This window comes from Podarcis muralis, chromosome 13, assembly GCF_964188315.1.
Source record: "Podarcis muralis chromosome 13, rPodMur119.hap1.1, whole genome shotgun sequence".
Lineage (NCBI taxonomy): Eukaryota > Metazoa > Chordata > Lepidosauria > Squamata > Lacertidae > Podarcis > Podarcis muralis.
In genome coordinates, this window is record NC_135667.1 from 33,136,422 (window position 1) to 33,151,973 (window position 15,552).

General features: G+C 44.8%; 1 protein-coding gene across 1 annotated transcript; it reads right to left on the reverse strand.

The window, feature by feature from the left end:
- Window positions 1-174: 174 nt before the first annotated feature.
- On the reverse strand, window positions 175-10,112 carry PRR15L (proline rich 15 like). Its single transcript, XM_028701793.2, has 2 exons — window positions 9,690-10,112; window positions 175-710 (listed from the first exon to the last, which is right to left on the reverse strand). The coding sequence occupies exon 2, from the start codon at window positions 688-690 to the stop codon at window positions 367-369; it is 324 nt and encodes a 107-aa protein (XP_028557626.1). The 5' UTR covers window positions 691-710; window positions 9,690-10,112; the 3' UTR covers window positions 175-366.
- Window positions 10,113-15,552: the final 5,440 nt, after the last annotated feature.

Here is a 15,552-nt window from a genome sequence, read left to right on the forward strand (position 1 = left end):
AGCACCACTGGGATGATAGGGTTCCTCATGGTATCCAGGGGTAACTGGTTAAGCAATTCTGAATATATTCCTTGCACCACACATTCTCTGCTGTTCCTCTGGCTTCTCCTGTCTTGCATTTTAAATACTATTAGCTTTATTCCTTAAATTAAAAAAAAAGACTACTAACATTAATAAAGTTCATCTTCTTCTGAAACTTTTCTTTTCAAGTGAAAATCAGGACCCAATCTCGAAAGCCCAGCTGGTCCCTCGTTAAACTTCATTTGCAAATGGGTTGAAATGCATGTGTCGTACGCTTCTCTCAGGCCAGAGAAACACCCTCAAATGAGGGCATGTGAAGAGAACATTTCTCTTTCATCCACCTCCTTATTTCTCGTCCCGTTCGCTGTCAGCAAAAAAATTGGGGTTTTCCGACAACGTGGCCCTTACTTTCTTCTTTTCCTTGAAGCGCCCTGAATGAGAGACTTTGACGTGTTTGCCTTTGGTGCTCTTGTCCACAATCTTCTCTAGCCGGGCGTTGAATTCGCGCTCGCTGCTCCCGCTGTTTCCCCCGTCAGCAAGCATACCCTCCTGTTGGTTCTCATTGTTGGTGACATCGTAGATATCTGGGCTTTCATACAATACTTTGGGGGTGGATTTTTTTTTCCGGAGAAAAGTCAGCTTCCACCAGCTATAATTGTTTTCCGCCATGGTGGCCAGGAATCAACACCCTTGAATGTGGAGGGAAAGCAGATCTATTATTACCAGGAGGTGCCTCCAGACTGCCAGACATTTTGCCTGCAAGATTCAAGCGTGTACTGGAAAAAAATGTAGGTTTGCACAACTGAAGGGGATTAAAGTACTCTGTTGCACTAGTGCAACAAACCCACATAAAAAAAAAAAGAAACACACTTCTAGGAAAGTGACAGAGAAATGCAAGGAAAAGCTTGAAATGAATGAGCAATTGACAGGAATTTGTATAAACACCCCGCAGGCAAATAGCATGAATGTGAATTGTTCTTTGTTTTATAACCACCCCATAAACAAATCAGAACTAATGTTCAGTAAAGGCTGGATGTAGCCTAACCCCCAGGCAAGCTTTATGCAGAGAAATCAGGATGAATGTTCAAAAAACAGGTCATCTGCAGGAGCCTCAGGTTTTTGTGGCTTGGGCTGGTTCTTTCCCCTGAGGCTGGCCAGGGATTAATTCCTTAGAATTCCAAATCTTGTTTTGTTCCCCTCACCCCAGAAAAAAATCCCAATTTCTAGTAACAGATTATGCAAGGCAAATAGTTATCCTGAAGCCTCGAGGCCTTAGGCACTAACAGCAAGAGCCTTGGCCTGTGAGCTCAGCAGAATTGGCACTTAAAGGTAAAGGTACCCCTGACCGTCATAGCTGTCAACTTACAGATTTGAAAATAAGGGACCAGCAGCCTTGAAAATAAGGGATTAGCAGCCAAAATAAGGGATTTTCCAAGGGGCACAGGTATGTTCAACTTCTGAGCCCCTCCGAGCCAAAGGCAGAAAGCCCGGCCAGCAGCCAAATGAAGTCTCAAGCGGTGGTTCCCACAGCGCCACAACCCGGCAAAGGGGATGCAGCAAGGAAAACCACCATCACCTCTCCGCTGGGAAGCGCTGAGCAAAGGCGAGTCCCCAGGCAACACTGGGGCCGATTTGATCGGCACAAGGCATCCAAGCTCAACCCCCCAGTTGTTCTTAGACTCCTTGTTGGGTGAGCAACACAGCCAAGCAACACAGTTGGAGCCTCCCTCCTCCCTGGCCGGCAGGGAGGGAGGGAGAGGAGCTGCTTCCTTTGAAATTTAAGGGACATCATTTAAGGGACATTTAAGGGACATCCATCAATAAGGGACAGCAGCGGGACATGGCGCTGGAATAAGGGACTGTCCCTTCAAATAAAGGACGCTTGACAGCTATGCTGACCGTTAGGTCCAGTCATGGACGACTGGGGTTGCACGCTCATCTTGCTCTATAGGCCAAGGGAGCAGGCGTTTGTCCGCAGACAACTTCCGGGTCATGTGGCCAGCATGACTAAGCCACTTTTGGCGAAACCAGAGCAGCGCACAGAAACGTCGTTTACCTTCCCGCCGGAGCGGTACCTATTTATCTACTTGCACTTTGACGTGCTTTCGAACTGCTAGGTGGGCAGGAGCAGGGACCGAGCAATGGGAGCTCACCCCATCGTGGGGATTCGAACCGCCGACCTTCTGATCAGCAAGCCCTAGGCTCAGTGGTTTAGACCACAGTGCCACCCACGTCTCAGCAGAATGGGCACTTAAACATTACTAAAAAGGAGGAAACCCATTACTTAAATAAAAAAAAGCATACAGCTGCATACAATTTACTTTGTGCTAATTTATATCCATACGTGCAAATTTAGAAAGAATAACTGTTGTTTGACTGGAAATACAGTACAGTGGTACCTCGGGTTAAGTACTTAATTCGTTCCGGAGGTCCGTACTTAACCTGAAACTATTCTTAACCTGAAGCACTACCTTAGCTAATGGGGCCTCCTGCTGCTGCCGCACCGCCGAAGCACGATTTCTGTTCTCAACCTGAAGCAAAGTTCTTAACCTGAAGCACTATTTCTCGGTTAGTGGAGTATGTAACCTGAAGCATATGTAACCTGAAGCGTATGTAACCTGAGGTACCACTGTACATCTTGCCATGGTGAAGACTAAGGGACAGCTGTGTGCCTGCTCAGTCTCATACCCTCCAAGTGTCCCAATTTTCCAGGGACAGTCCCAGAATAATGAAAGCCATCCTGGCTTCTGAATTGATCCCAGAATGTCCTTATTTCCTGCACCAGTTCCGCCGTGCCGAACTAGGGGAGGGGAATGAACTGGCGCTTATCCTGAGCAATGGTGGGCGTGGCTTCAGCAGCTGCGAGGGGAGTTGCCTATCCATGGCTGCAACAGCCAGCCTCCTCCATTGGGCAGCTCATAGCGGCTGCTGGAGAGCGGGCAAAGAGGAGGATAGGCTGGAGTCGCTGAGGCCCAGCCCTGTGTGGCACACTGTCTCTGAGGGGCAGGGTGTCCTCAGGTGGGAACAAAGGGGGAGCGGAGCCAGGGGTGGGGAACATGTAGCTCTCCAGATGTTGTTGGCTGGGTCTGATGAGTTGAAGTTCAACAACATCTGGAAGACTGCAAGTCCCACACTCTTGTGCTAGGACTGCAACTACTATGTGACTTAAGCTGCACAACCACACAAAGCTTAATTGCCATAGATAGATAGGAAGCTACCTTTTACCAGGTTTGTCCATCTATCCCAATATTAGCTACAGTCACAAGCCAGGTAGAGGTCTTCCTCATCACCTGTTAACCTGTTCCTTTAAAAAAAAGAGAGAGAGAGATGTTGTGCATTGGACCTAGGACACAAGGCATGTGCTCTAACTCGTCTTCTGCCTGTCCAAATCGAGGTTTGACCTTTACTTTAATATCTTAATCCTTGTGACCCACTTCCTCATCTTCTCTCACTCTGGTTTTCTCTTGCCATCTATTTTCTAAGAAAGAAAGAAAGAAAGAAAGAAAGAAAGAAAGAAAGAAAGAAAGAGAAAATGGTTTAACACAGTGGTAACCCACTCTAGAAGGGACGCGGGTGGTGCTGTGGTCTAAACCATAGAGTCTAGGACTTGCCAATCAGAAGGTCGGCGGTTCGAATCCCCGCGACGGGGTGAGCTCCCGTTGCTCGGTCCCAGCTCCTGCCAAACTAGCAGTTCGAAAGTACACCAAAAAGTGCAAGTAGATAAATAGGTACCGCTCCGGCGGGAAGGTAAACGGTGTTTCCGTGTGCTGCTCTGGTTCACCAGAAGCGGCTTAGTCATGCTGGCCACATGACCCGGAAGCTGTACGCCGGCTCCCTTGGCCAATAAAGCGAGATGAGCGCTGCAACCCCAGAGTCGGTCATGACTGGACCTAATGGTCAGGGGTCCCTTTACCTTTACCTTAACCCACTCTAGATTCTGTTATGGTCTAGTTGTGAGTTATGAACCACAAACACTATGCTACACAGCTGCCTGGGTTGCCCCAAGAAGACACAGTACATGGTCATATCCACACAATGTATATAAAACGTTTAAAGTATATGGCTTCCCACAAAGTATCCTGGGAACTGTCGTTTACCCCTCACAGAGTTGCAGTTCCTAGCACACTTAACAAATTACAGCTCCCAGGAGTCTTTCAGGGAAGCCACGTGCTTTAAATATATGGTGTGGATGTGACCTCTGTTGTCTGGCGCAGAGTTACAAAAGGTGCCTCTGCTTCTCTCCCCATCTACATAAATGTCTTGGTAAATAAATAAAAAGGAGGCGCTGCTTCTCATATGTTGATAAAAGTGCTGTGGGTGCCAGCACAAAATGGCTGCAAAACAAAGAGAGAGGTGATGGTACTCCATGCTGGTGACTAGATCAGGCAGAAAAATACGCAGGTGCCTCTCCCCCTTACTGGCAGTATAATAATAAATGAAATAGCTAACATTTTCCTGCCTTTTCAATACATCTGAAACCAGCTGCCTGAGGTAGCCACCTCACTTTGCCTAATAATAGGCCCAGCCTTGAGTCAGCCCCCTAAACCTAACTTTGTTGCTATGAGAACAAAATGAGCTCAAGGGTAGAATGTAACCTGTTCTGAGCACTTCAGAGAGGGTCGGGTAATATATGAGGGCTTTTAGACACACACACACACACACGCACACACACGCACACACACACACACACACACACACACACACTGTCTGTGTGTGTAGGGATGGGGGAGAAATTCTATTTGGCTCACATTTAAAGGCAATTTTACCTAATTTGCACCTTCCAAACCAATACATAAATCAAAACACAGCCATCTTTCAAAAATCGTACCTCTCAGAATTTTGTAGTGCAGTTCTCTAGACAAGTTACATATACAAAAATATGCACACTAGAGTAAAGTGTGCATATAAATGCACATATTCATGAAAATAATACACAAAATGCTTTTCACAAATGGGTATACTGTAGTAGACAAAAATGCAAATAAAAATGTGTGAACAGTGTATTAAGAGATATTTGCATTGAAGTACTGATGAATTATTATTACTAAGTTTGCAAACTGATGTGAAAATTGGAATACTGAACTGATCAGTACCTGAAATACAGCTTTCCCTCCATTGTTACATTTCCCCAGCAAACCATAGATAACTGGGAGTATGGAGTTATTCTAACCCAGTGGTTCACAAATCTTCCCAATGCTCCGGGCCTTGAGAAAATGGTTGAGGGTGTTGGTGAACCATTTAATGATTTTTCTGTCTGTTGTTTAGTAATTATAAGGTGCTGTGCTAGATGCTGTAGAATTATGGTGGATTGTGAGCTACACTTTGGGAACCCCCTATTCTAGGGGCGCGGGTGGCGCTGTGGGTAAAACCTCAGCGCCTAGGACTTGCCGATCGTCAGGTCGGCAGTTCGAATCCCCGCAGCGGGGTGCACTCCCGTTGCTCGGTCCCAGTGCCTGCCAACCTAGCAGTTCGAAAGCACCCCCGGGTGCAAGTAGGTAAATAGGGACCGCTTACTAGCAGGAAGGTAAACAGCATTTCCGTGTGCTGCGCTGGCTCGCCAGATGCAGCTTGTCACGCTGGCCATGTGACCCGGAAGAGTCTGCGGACAGCGCTGGCCCCCGGCCTCTTAAGTGAGATGGGCGCACAACCCTAGAGTCGGACACGACTGGCCCGTACGGGCAGGGGTACCTTTACCTTTACCTTTATTCTAGGGTGCAGTCTCAATTCGTGTGAAACAACGGTGGGACCCAGTAACCCTGACAAGCACTCTGCCTGAACTGAGAGCACTTCCAGATGATCTGTTTACTGAGCATTCATCCTGATTTGTTTGCAGAGAGATTCAACAGCAGTGGCTACTTGATGAGCATTCATTCTGATTTGTTTGTGATGAGTTTAGATGACATTGCACCAACGCAAGGAGGTTTGTTGTGCAAAACCTCCAAATCAACTATAACTGCACAACCTGAGTTTACCAATATGTGATTGAATCCCATTCAAAAAACAGTGACAATCTGGAAACATCCTTAGACATAGAACACCTCCCAGAATTCTCTGTGGCACATAATGTTTCCATGCAGCTCTTTCTCAGTAGACATATTCATACGGAAGTGGTTCTAGAACGTTTCTGAATCTAGAAAGTTGAAAGACAGTGATGCACACTCCTCAACTCTCCCAAGACATCTCGGAAATTACAGAAGCCATCCCAGCTTCTGATTGGCTCCTGATGGGCTCCTAGGATATCCCATTTTGGCTTGTGCAAGAACACAGCCCTGAAAGACATGTGCTTTTGGATGCCATGCTCTCATGCAAGTCACAGGACTCGCCCAGGAGTACAGCCCCCAAAGACTTGCATCCCGGTTTTCCCCCAGGCATGTCAGAAGGTGTGAGTCCAAACACCCAGTATTTAAAGTGTCTGCAGGAGTGAGTGACCAACCATCGTTTGCTTGAAATCATTAATGTTATTATTTATTCGTTTGTTGGTCACTTGATCTTGCCCAAGACAGCCCAAGGAGGTACTTAAGTTTTCTTTAGGTTTTGAGATCAAGCACAGGCCTCCTGAACAATCCTTATACGAGTACCCAATGCTTTCTAATATGGCTGCTACTACCTCACTCTACCTTGAAAGCAGACAGGGCTCTTGAAGGGAGACAGTTCTAATGGATGTGCCATTTTTGTGGCATCTCTGACCTCTGTTACCACTACAGACACTCTCGTCAGCCCACGATGCTCTTCACACATGTAAACGCACGCTGATCCACCATGCTGGAAAAGTTATGCTCTTCCTACTTTCTCAAAGTAAGCCCCAACAATGTCCACATGTTCCGCTACGTCACATTGGCATAAGGTCTTCTGCAGCTATATCTGAGGTAATCTGGGAAATGCTTCCCTGTTGAAACACCAACCACAGACTTTCCCATGCAGGTGTGCCTGAAGAGCTTATGGCTTGTCCACTTTGGAAAATGGCCTCTTCCCCATCGAAGAGCTGTCCCTAACCTTTCCGCCTGTAAATGCGGGGGTTTTCGATCCCAGCCTTTTTGGACTTTCCAAGGATTGAAAAACCTCCCATTTAAAGGGAGCAAGGTGCAGGGCAATGCAGGAATGGGGAAGACATAATGTGAATACCTCTAAATTAATGGGGGGACAGGTTGGTGCAAATCCACATTTTGCTCTGATGTGGACGATCTCTGGTGAGCAACTCTGTTTACTGGCAGGTCCCTTTGAAGAGGAGAAAGGGGCTAGCGCAGGTTTTTTCAACCAGGTACCCTCCAAAAGTTGCTGGACTAAAGCTCCCATCATCCTTGGACATGCTGAATGGGGCTCCTGGGATTTGGAGTCAAACAACATTTAGAAGGCATCAGGCTGGAGAAGGCTGGGCTGGAGGGTCAAGCATCCCCTCCACACACACCCCAGCTCTCCCAGAAATGGCTTGCTGCATAGGAGTGGGTGGGAGGGGTCCTTCTTTTGCACACACCACCTGCCTTCGGGCAGATTTACATTACAAATTTCAAAGTGGCTTGAAACTTGCTTGAAATGGGTTTCGCGTCATAGCTGCCTTCACCTTCCCTGTAGTATGCAAATTGTAGTTTTATGCATGCCATATGGCATGAATTTGCTGTTTATAAGCCCTAGTATTTCTTGCAATAATACAGTTCCTACAGTTTCTTGCTAAGGAGAGGTTTGACAGTTAGACAGCCTTGGAGCTGCCCTTTGGGTATTTCCACGTGTTGGTTTATTGTGGGCTTGGTGCTGCACAGACACGTACGTCTTTCGCTGTGTCGTCTGCATCAAAATGCCAACCCCATCAACGAGAGCCAACATGGTGCAATGGTTAGAGTGCTTGGACTAGGACCTGGAGAGACCAGGCTTCAAATTCTCATTCAGCCATGAAGCTCACTGGATGATCTTAGGACTGTCACAATATCTCTGCCTAACCTACTTTGCAGGGTTGTTGTGAAGATATAATGACAGGAGGGGGGAGAGAACCTTGTGATTTCTGTGGAAAACCCAGAACATAAAAAAAATCTCATGGGAACAGTAACTCTGAATTAAAACGAGGGAGGGGTGTTTTGACGTGGACAATATTGTAATAAAATAAAATAAAAACTTGCAGGCATAAGAAACGCCAGCTTTCCTTTTGCTTGTACAGTATACTATTGTGCCAAAGGTTTATAAGAGAACTTTAAAGGCATTGCATACATTAAAAAAACAAAAACCCCACATGAAACAGTAGACTAAGCTACATTGGCAATGAAAAAGTGCTTTATACGCGTTGTTAAGCATTCTAACACTGTGACACTAGATTGCTCTGTGGAGTCCCGTTTTTGCTAACCCGATTTCTCATACAAAGTTTGCAACGTGTTTAACTGCAATGCTTCTTTCATGTGTCTAGATCCAGCCAGTGTTTTTCTAAAAACATTCACAAATTAGTACAGGCATTTGGGGACAGGGGAGAAGCAGCTGAAGTGCTCATTGCCATTCGTGACACAGGTAACAATAACCTATTGGACCTTGCAGGACTCATACAATTGTTGCAGTAGCAAGCGATGCATGAGCTGTAGGGGAAATTGTGTTTTCCCCAGTAAAGAGGGCACTTTGAATGGTGAAGAAATGTGCTATTTCTGTCACAAAAGCACTACCATGAGGGAGGACATCTGGATCCTGGGTAACAAATCATATGGGCAGCAACTGTGCTTTTAATGTGCAACCCTCCCCCCCCCAAAAAAAGCACTGCATGGGAAGGATCTTAGGGCCATTTACCTCTTCACATTTTAAAGGTGTATACCTAAGATAAATATACTGCAAAGCATAGAGTGAATACAAGTGGGGAGGGGAATTGTGTATGCCAGCACATCTGATATACATATTAAGGGGTCAGGATTGGCCGTACAGTACCTTCCTATCAAGTGTACCTTCAGGGGTTAATCCGGGTTTGCTGATGTGGAATATATTCAAAAGGCCATTACGTAGTTGATTTTTGTTTTCCCATTTTATCTCAAACGCACCTTAAAGGTCCCACCCTCACAACAACCTTGCATTGTAGATTATTAAATTGTCGGTTCCTCTTCTGAAAGCTATTGTGAGTGATTTTTTATTTCCCCCCCAAGAGTTTAAAGGAACAGGGATAAACATCGTGTCGTTGTGAAATTAGTATATAAAAGCAGCATGGGGAAAGGAGTCAATGGCCAGTGTGCAGATGAACTTTTAGAAAGATGGAAATGCTAAGAGGTGTTTCTAGATGTGAAATTAATTAAATCATAGGCGATTTGCTGTTATGTTTAAATTATGTACACGGTGATGAGTAGTGTTTAATGTTGCATGTTTGTGTGTGTACATTTTTGTCATATATTTTGTTTCCCCATCTTATCTCAAAGGCAAGATACAGGTGTTATGTTGTCCTTATCTCAGGCTTTCTTTACAACAACCCTGCATAGTAGATTAGGCTGGAAAAAACTGTATCATCCAATACCACCCAGCGAAGTTGAGGAGCTAGCAATGATGAGAAACCTGTGCCTCCCAGATCAAGACTCGGCACTCAGTCCACTGCAGTCCACTGGTTTTCCATCTGTTGCGGCAATCAATTAAACATTTGTGGAGGCGCAATGTCTCAGCGAGCTGTTCATGTTTCCCTCTGCCTTCACCCCCACCCCCCAGTGCCATTACAAACATACCTGCTCTCTTGGACTTCTGAACTTCGTCTCTCACAGAGTAGCAAGTTCAGCCGTTATGGGAAAAGACCAACATGAAGAAGGGATGAGACGAGGTCCTGACAGTGAGGCAGGTCTCTGTGGCAAAACAAGCAGCCTTGGCTCCGGCAGTCAGTAGCAAAGTGGCTCTCACATCTCAGGTGTGCTGAGGTGCAACATACCTGTTCGTGCTGCGCCCCTTTCTCTCTCTCTCCCTCTCTCTCTATGTCAAGGTTAACCGGAGACTCAGCCACTCCTGTCTAAAGTAAACAGGAACTAACAGAGAGGCCGAGCTGAGAGAGTTCTGAATATTCATGACGAGAGAAATCTAAGCTAAGACATTTTGCTGCCGCTTTGTTGATGTCACCTGAGGAGACCAGGGGAGCACCAGGGCCTTTCAATTCCAGAATGGAAATTATGATAGCCTGTTGCAGAGAAGAAGAAGAGGAGAGAGAGAGAGAGAGAGAGAGAGAGAGAGAGAGAGAGAGAGAGAGAGAAGGACGAGGCCTGTGGCACTTTAGAGATTAGTTTATTGGGGCAAGACTTTCATAGGTAAACACCTTACTTCCTCAGGTGTATGCTGTTGACTGAAAAGGCCAGAGGCAATATAGATAATATACATACACATACAGGGGCTGAGATGCAGTGGAATGTAAGGCACTGGGTTTGCAAAGATCACACCCTGATAACTGGGGTGTAAAATGGAGACATTATTGGCTGGAACATCAAGGAGTGCCTAACAATTATATTTTGCAGCAAGGGAACCACCTGTGAGTATCTTCATTCACAGGGATGAGGAACCAATGTTCTTCCAAGTGTTGTCAGACTTACAGCTCCCATTATCCCTGACTTTGGCCGTACTAGCTGGAGTTCAGCAACATCTTGAGAGTTGCAGGTTCTCCATCCCTACTTATTAATGACACAGTGCCCAAGTTATTAGGATTGTTTCACCTGTGCATATACATCTGAGGGATAGTTCAGTTGGTAGAGCACGAGACTCTTAATTTCAGGGTCATGGGTTTGAGTATCACGTTGGGTGAAAAGATTCCGTCATTGTAGGGGGTTGAAATAGATTCCCCCCCCCCCCGGTGGTCTCTTCCAACTCTACAAATCTGTGATTCTGTGAATTTTATATATTGACACTTGATTGCTGGCAGCCAAATATGTGAACCAATATCACTGAAAAAAACTGCACCCAAGAGACACTGGTTGTTGTTGTTGTTGTTGTTGTTGTTATTACCCCGCCCATCTGGCTGGGTTTCCCCAGCCACTTTGGGTGGCTTCCAACTGAATATTAAAAACACAGTACAGCACCAAACATTAAAAACTGTGGAATTTGGCCACAGTAAATGTAGAATGTCTAGGAAGACTGGAATCCTCTGCCACAGGTATTTCTGCCCTTTCCATTTTCAGTGTCAGGTTTGTTTGTTTGTGTCTGTTCCTTTTCTTCAATAGAAACCAACCTGATTTGCCTATGTAAAAGGCCGCAGGGCACTGCAGCAGGCAACAGCATTTATAAGACTGGAGGAGTGATATCACCATGTTACTACATCTCTTGGCCTCCAGATGACGTCCCCAACCAGAGGCACCCCGGAATGGCAAAGAACCACATTCCCCAATTCATCCCTTTGCCTCTGTGAGATAAGACAATGCAAGCTGAAGGGTTTTTTGTTATGTACTGAAGTTCTCACCCTGGGCCAGCAGGGGGATACTGTAGATAGTTTTCACTCAGGTCCACATTTGCAAATAAGGGATTGAAAGTGACGTTCAGTGATTGGATAGTTACAGAAAGTGGTTACTGTTGCGTTGTAGTGGAGCTCTATATAAGCAGGCTGGCTGAACCCTTCAATTCTGTTCTGTTCTGGCCTGTGAATAAACAAGAGCTGTTTGAAGAATCTCTGTGTTGTCTGATATGTTCACCCACAACTTAACACTTTTTTGTTTTGTTTTTAGGGCAACAAACCTGCTTACCCATACCAGCAATGATGACATGTTTCCAAAACTTGAATCCTCCTTAACTATTATTTATATAATGTCTTCAATGTATATAATATATATTTATATTAGATAAATATAGATATCAGTTGTACTGTTAGGGGAGGACTTCATTATTTTTAAATTTATTATATGTAACAAAATGTAGAGACCATGTAATAATAATAATAATCTCTTTTATCAGTTTACATAAAACAGCACAATATAATTTTTATAATAATAAAAAATCAACAAACTTCAAAAACAAGTAGGCATAAGGAAGGCACTTCCAGACTCACTGTTTTCAGCTGCAATTCAAGAGCACACTGGGAAATTCAAGTTGTGCAATTGGAAATGATCCTGTGCAACAAATCCATTCCCCTCCCTCCTCCCCCACCCCAAAAGATAAGGCTTTTTTGCGATAAGGAAAGTGACTGGAAAATGCACTGGAAAGTGTGAGATTAACACTTCATTTGACACAATGTCATCTAACCTCCCTGCAATTAAATCAGAGTGAATGTTCATTAAACAGCCGGCATCGTGTAATCTCCCTGGCAAACAGATCGGGATGAATGCTCAGTAAAAAAAGTCATCTGGAAGCACCCTAAGACGATCAAAAATATAAGATAAAAAATCAACAGAATTTAAACGCAAATATGCGTCAGAAAATTATAGATCTGTGTAGCCTTGCTCAAACAAAACATATCTTCCAGGGCCCCACTCCTGATGATGATGAGAAGGAGGACCCACAAATGAAGCAGGGCTGGCTTAGTACATTTCAAAGTAAGCGAAACAATATACAGTGGTACCTCGGGTTACATACACTTCAGGTTACAGTCACTTCAGATTACAGACTCCGCTAACCCAGAAATAGCACCTCAGGTTAAGAACTTTGCTTCAGGATGAGAACAGAAATCGTGCTCCAGCAGCGCAGCGGCAGCGGGAGGCCCCATTAGCTAAAGTGGTGCTTCAGGTTAAGAACAGTTTCAGGTTAAGAACGGACCTCTGGAACGAATTAAGTACTTAACCCGAGGTACCACTGTACTTCAGTTTCAAAAGAATTGTGTGGGAGTGTAGGGGAGAGAGAGAGAGAGATCACTTAGTCCAGAGCCTAAAATTACTTAACTACACCAAACCCGTATCATAAAGGGATTAAAAGAATCAGATCCACTAAGCCTCTAAAAACCGTACCATCAACTTTTGATTGTAGGGAAGACAACGGCCCTCCCCAGTGGTCTCCCCAACACAGAGAGAACATCTGCCTGGCCCAGGGCTCATCTTGATGTACATTTCCAAAAATATTAATGGGATTGCTAGTGGTTGGGGGGGTCACCCCCATGCTCTCAGCAACCTCTCCCCATGACTTCCAGCACCAGAATAAATTATGTGCACGCACATACACACTCGCATAATATACCCTGTCTAATTCAGCATCTCTGGTTGCAAATTGGCATAGAATTCCAGCATCTTCTTGACAGCACAGAATATTGACAGCTGTCAATGACTCTCACCTCATTCATTTCTCATGGCAAATACGTTCCTTAGGGTCACAAGGGCTTCAGGCAAAGTTAATGTTCTTTCCGCCATCACACAGACACACATGGCCAGTGCTTTTTTTCCTAAAAAAAATTGTTTACTCTCATTTTCTGACTTATATTGAAATACTGCCCCTCAATGAGGCCAAACTTAAGATTCACAAAATGTTTAGGGGTATGCGTACCCCTGCGTCCCGTCCCCCTGAAAAAAACACTGCATGTGGCCTTGGAGTAATTTGATCCAGGGCTCTCCAGAATGCCAAGGACTGATTTTGGCAATCAGATTGTGTTTGGGACATTTGTGGTCGATTTTGTATCGTTTTGTCTCCATCCTGTAAACCTGAGACTCTGTGACTTTATGGCCAGATTTAGAAGGCTATTGGGCCGGATCTGGCCCCTGGGCCTTAGTTTGCCTACCCATGCCTTACAGGGTTGCTGTAGATGTAAAATAGGGATGGGGTGATACAACCTTGGGCCCCTTGAAGGAAAGGCAGGCTATAAATGCAATAGATAAATAAAATAGCTCTTAAAAAACTCTCTTTTCATGGGTTTTGTCCTCCTGACTGGTAGATATTCTTGGGCTAAGTTGCTGCTAGTGGAGTGGACATTTCACTTTACATCCATTTTTCTGCTCCTCTTTGCCAGTAAAGAGTTAAGGCTTCCAGCTCTTGCTAGCCTGCTTGGACTATTGTCCTTTTGAATCTATTATTTCCTTCTGAAGGATTAGTGAAACTAGGCTTTGGCTTAGCCACTTGCCAGACCGGTTCCTCACCTTTCTTTCTTTCTTTCTACTGTATTTCTGTGACCTAGTCTTTGTCTTGAGAGTACTAATTTCCTCTCCAGCTTAGCACGAATCTTCATTTCAATATTGGAATAAATAATTATTCTCTCTCCAAGACTGTCACTATTTTCAGGGTGGGTTTTAGTGACAAGATGGGCAAATTCAAACTGTACAGTTGATTGGGAGGTCACGCACAACAAATCTGCTTCCCCCAAAGGATTGGGCTTTTCGCAACAAGGAAAGTGACTGGAAGATGCACTAGAACATGCGACACAACACTTGCTTTGACCTCTTGACTTCCCTGCAAAGTGCAAACAATCAGAATGAATGCTCATTAAAAAGCCAGTGTAGTCAAATCTTCCTGCAAACAAATCAAGGTGAATTCCCACTAAACAGGTCATCTGGAAACACCCTCACTGAATTGTGCTAGCAGGTCTTTCCAACAAATGGAAGACACCCTATGTAGAGCAGAAACAAACTGGGATGTGTGTGTGTGCGTGCTAGCAATGGTAGATGCTCATGCAAATTCTTCTAAATTGAACCTGCTTGCAAATAATCAAATTTATATCAATGCTCAAATTATGTGGTGGGAGGAAATGTGGGGTGCCTAATGAAATCTACAAGTTCCCTTGAACTCCTTCCCAATTTTATCGAAATCATGCCCCCCTGTAGCCTTCAAAAATAGTATCTAAGAGGGCTGTCAAAACCGGTAAGGTGCGTAAGGTTAGGAATAGGTTGGGATTCCTAACTAGCGGTGCAGCCTGAATCTTACAAAGCCTCCTTTATTCCAAAGAAATGTAGTCGCAATTAAGTGCCATTGATATGTGGGGCTTAATCAAAAGCATGACTAATGTTCTCTGGGTTTAAGCCAATAAGCATATGTAATGGATTTGGCAAGTTCTAATAGGCACACAGTAATGCCCTGTTTTGAAAAAGTCTGCTACCTTCTTTTTAGACTACAGATTCCTTCCGATTCTGATCAGGTTGTGAGTGATGCTGTGTGTGTAGTCCAAACTCGGCCCTCCAGATGTTTTGGGACTACAACTCCCATGATCCCTAGCTAACAGGATTAGTGGTCAGGGATGATGGGAATTGTAGTCCCAAAACATCTGAAGGGCCAAGTTTGCCCATGCCTAGTGTAGTCAAATGGCTCCACCCGCCAAAAGAGGGAGATATCAGCAGGCTTGGGGGAAGCTAGGGATAAACTAGCCCAAAGAGAACTGAATATGCCTGCTGGTCCAGGAATGCTGACTGACTGTTGAAGGCAGGGAGGGGGGACAGGATGGACTGAGTAGGATTTTGAACAGGGTGCGCTACACACTGCAACATTTTGTTGCAGGACTCACTTATAGGACAGTGTTATTTGCAGTAGCCTTTCAGAACTTAAGGCTTAAATATATTCAGACAACTGCCATGTTTTTCCAGGGTAATCACCTGATTTGGAAACAATGGTGAGAATGTGAGATTTGGATTGGTACTTGGTACTTTTCGGTTATTTTAACTCTCCTGTGTGCTATCAACTGTTTGTAAAGAATACTTTTATATGGTGCGCAGTACA

What these genes read in the sequence shown, in the direction of transcription:
- PRR15L (XM_028701793.2), bottom strand. Translation starts at nt 690, where the DNA reads ATGGCGGAAAACAATTATAGCTGGTGGAAGCTGACTTTTCTCCGGAAA.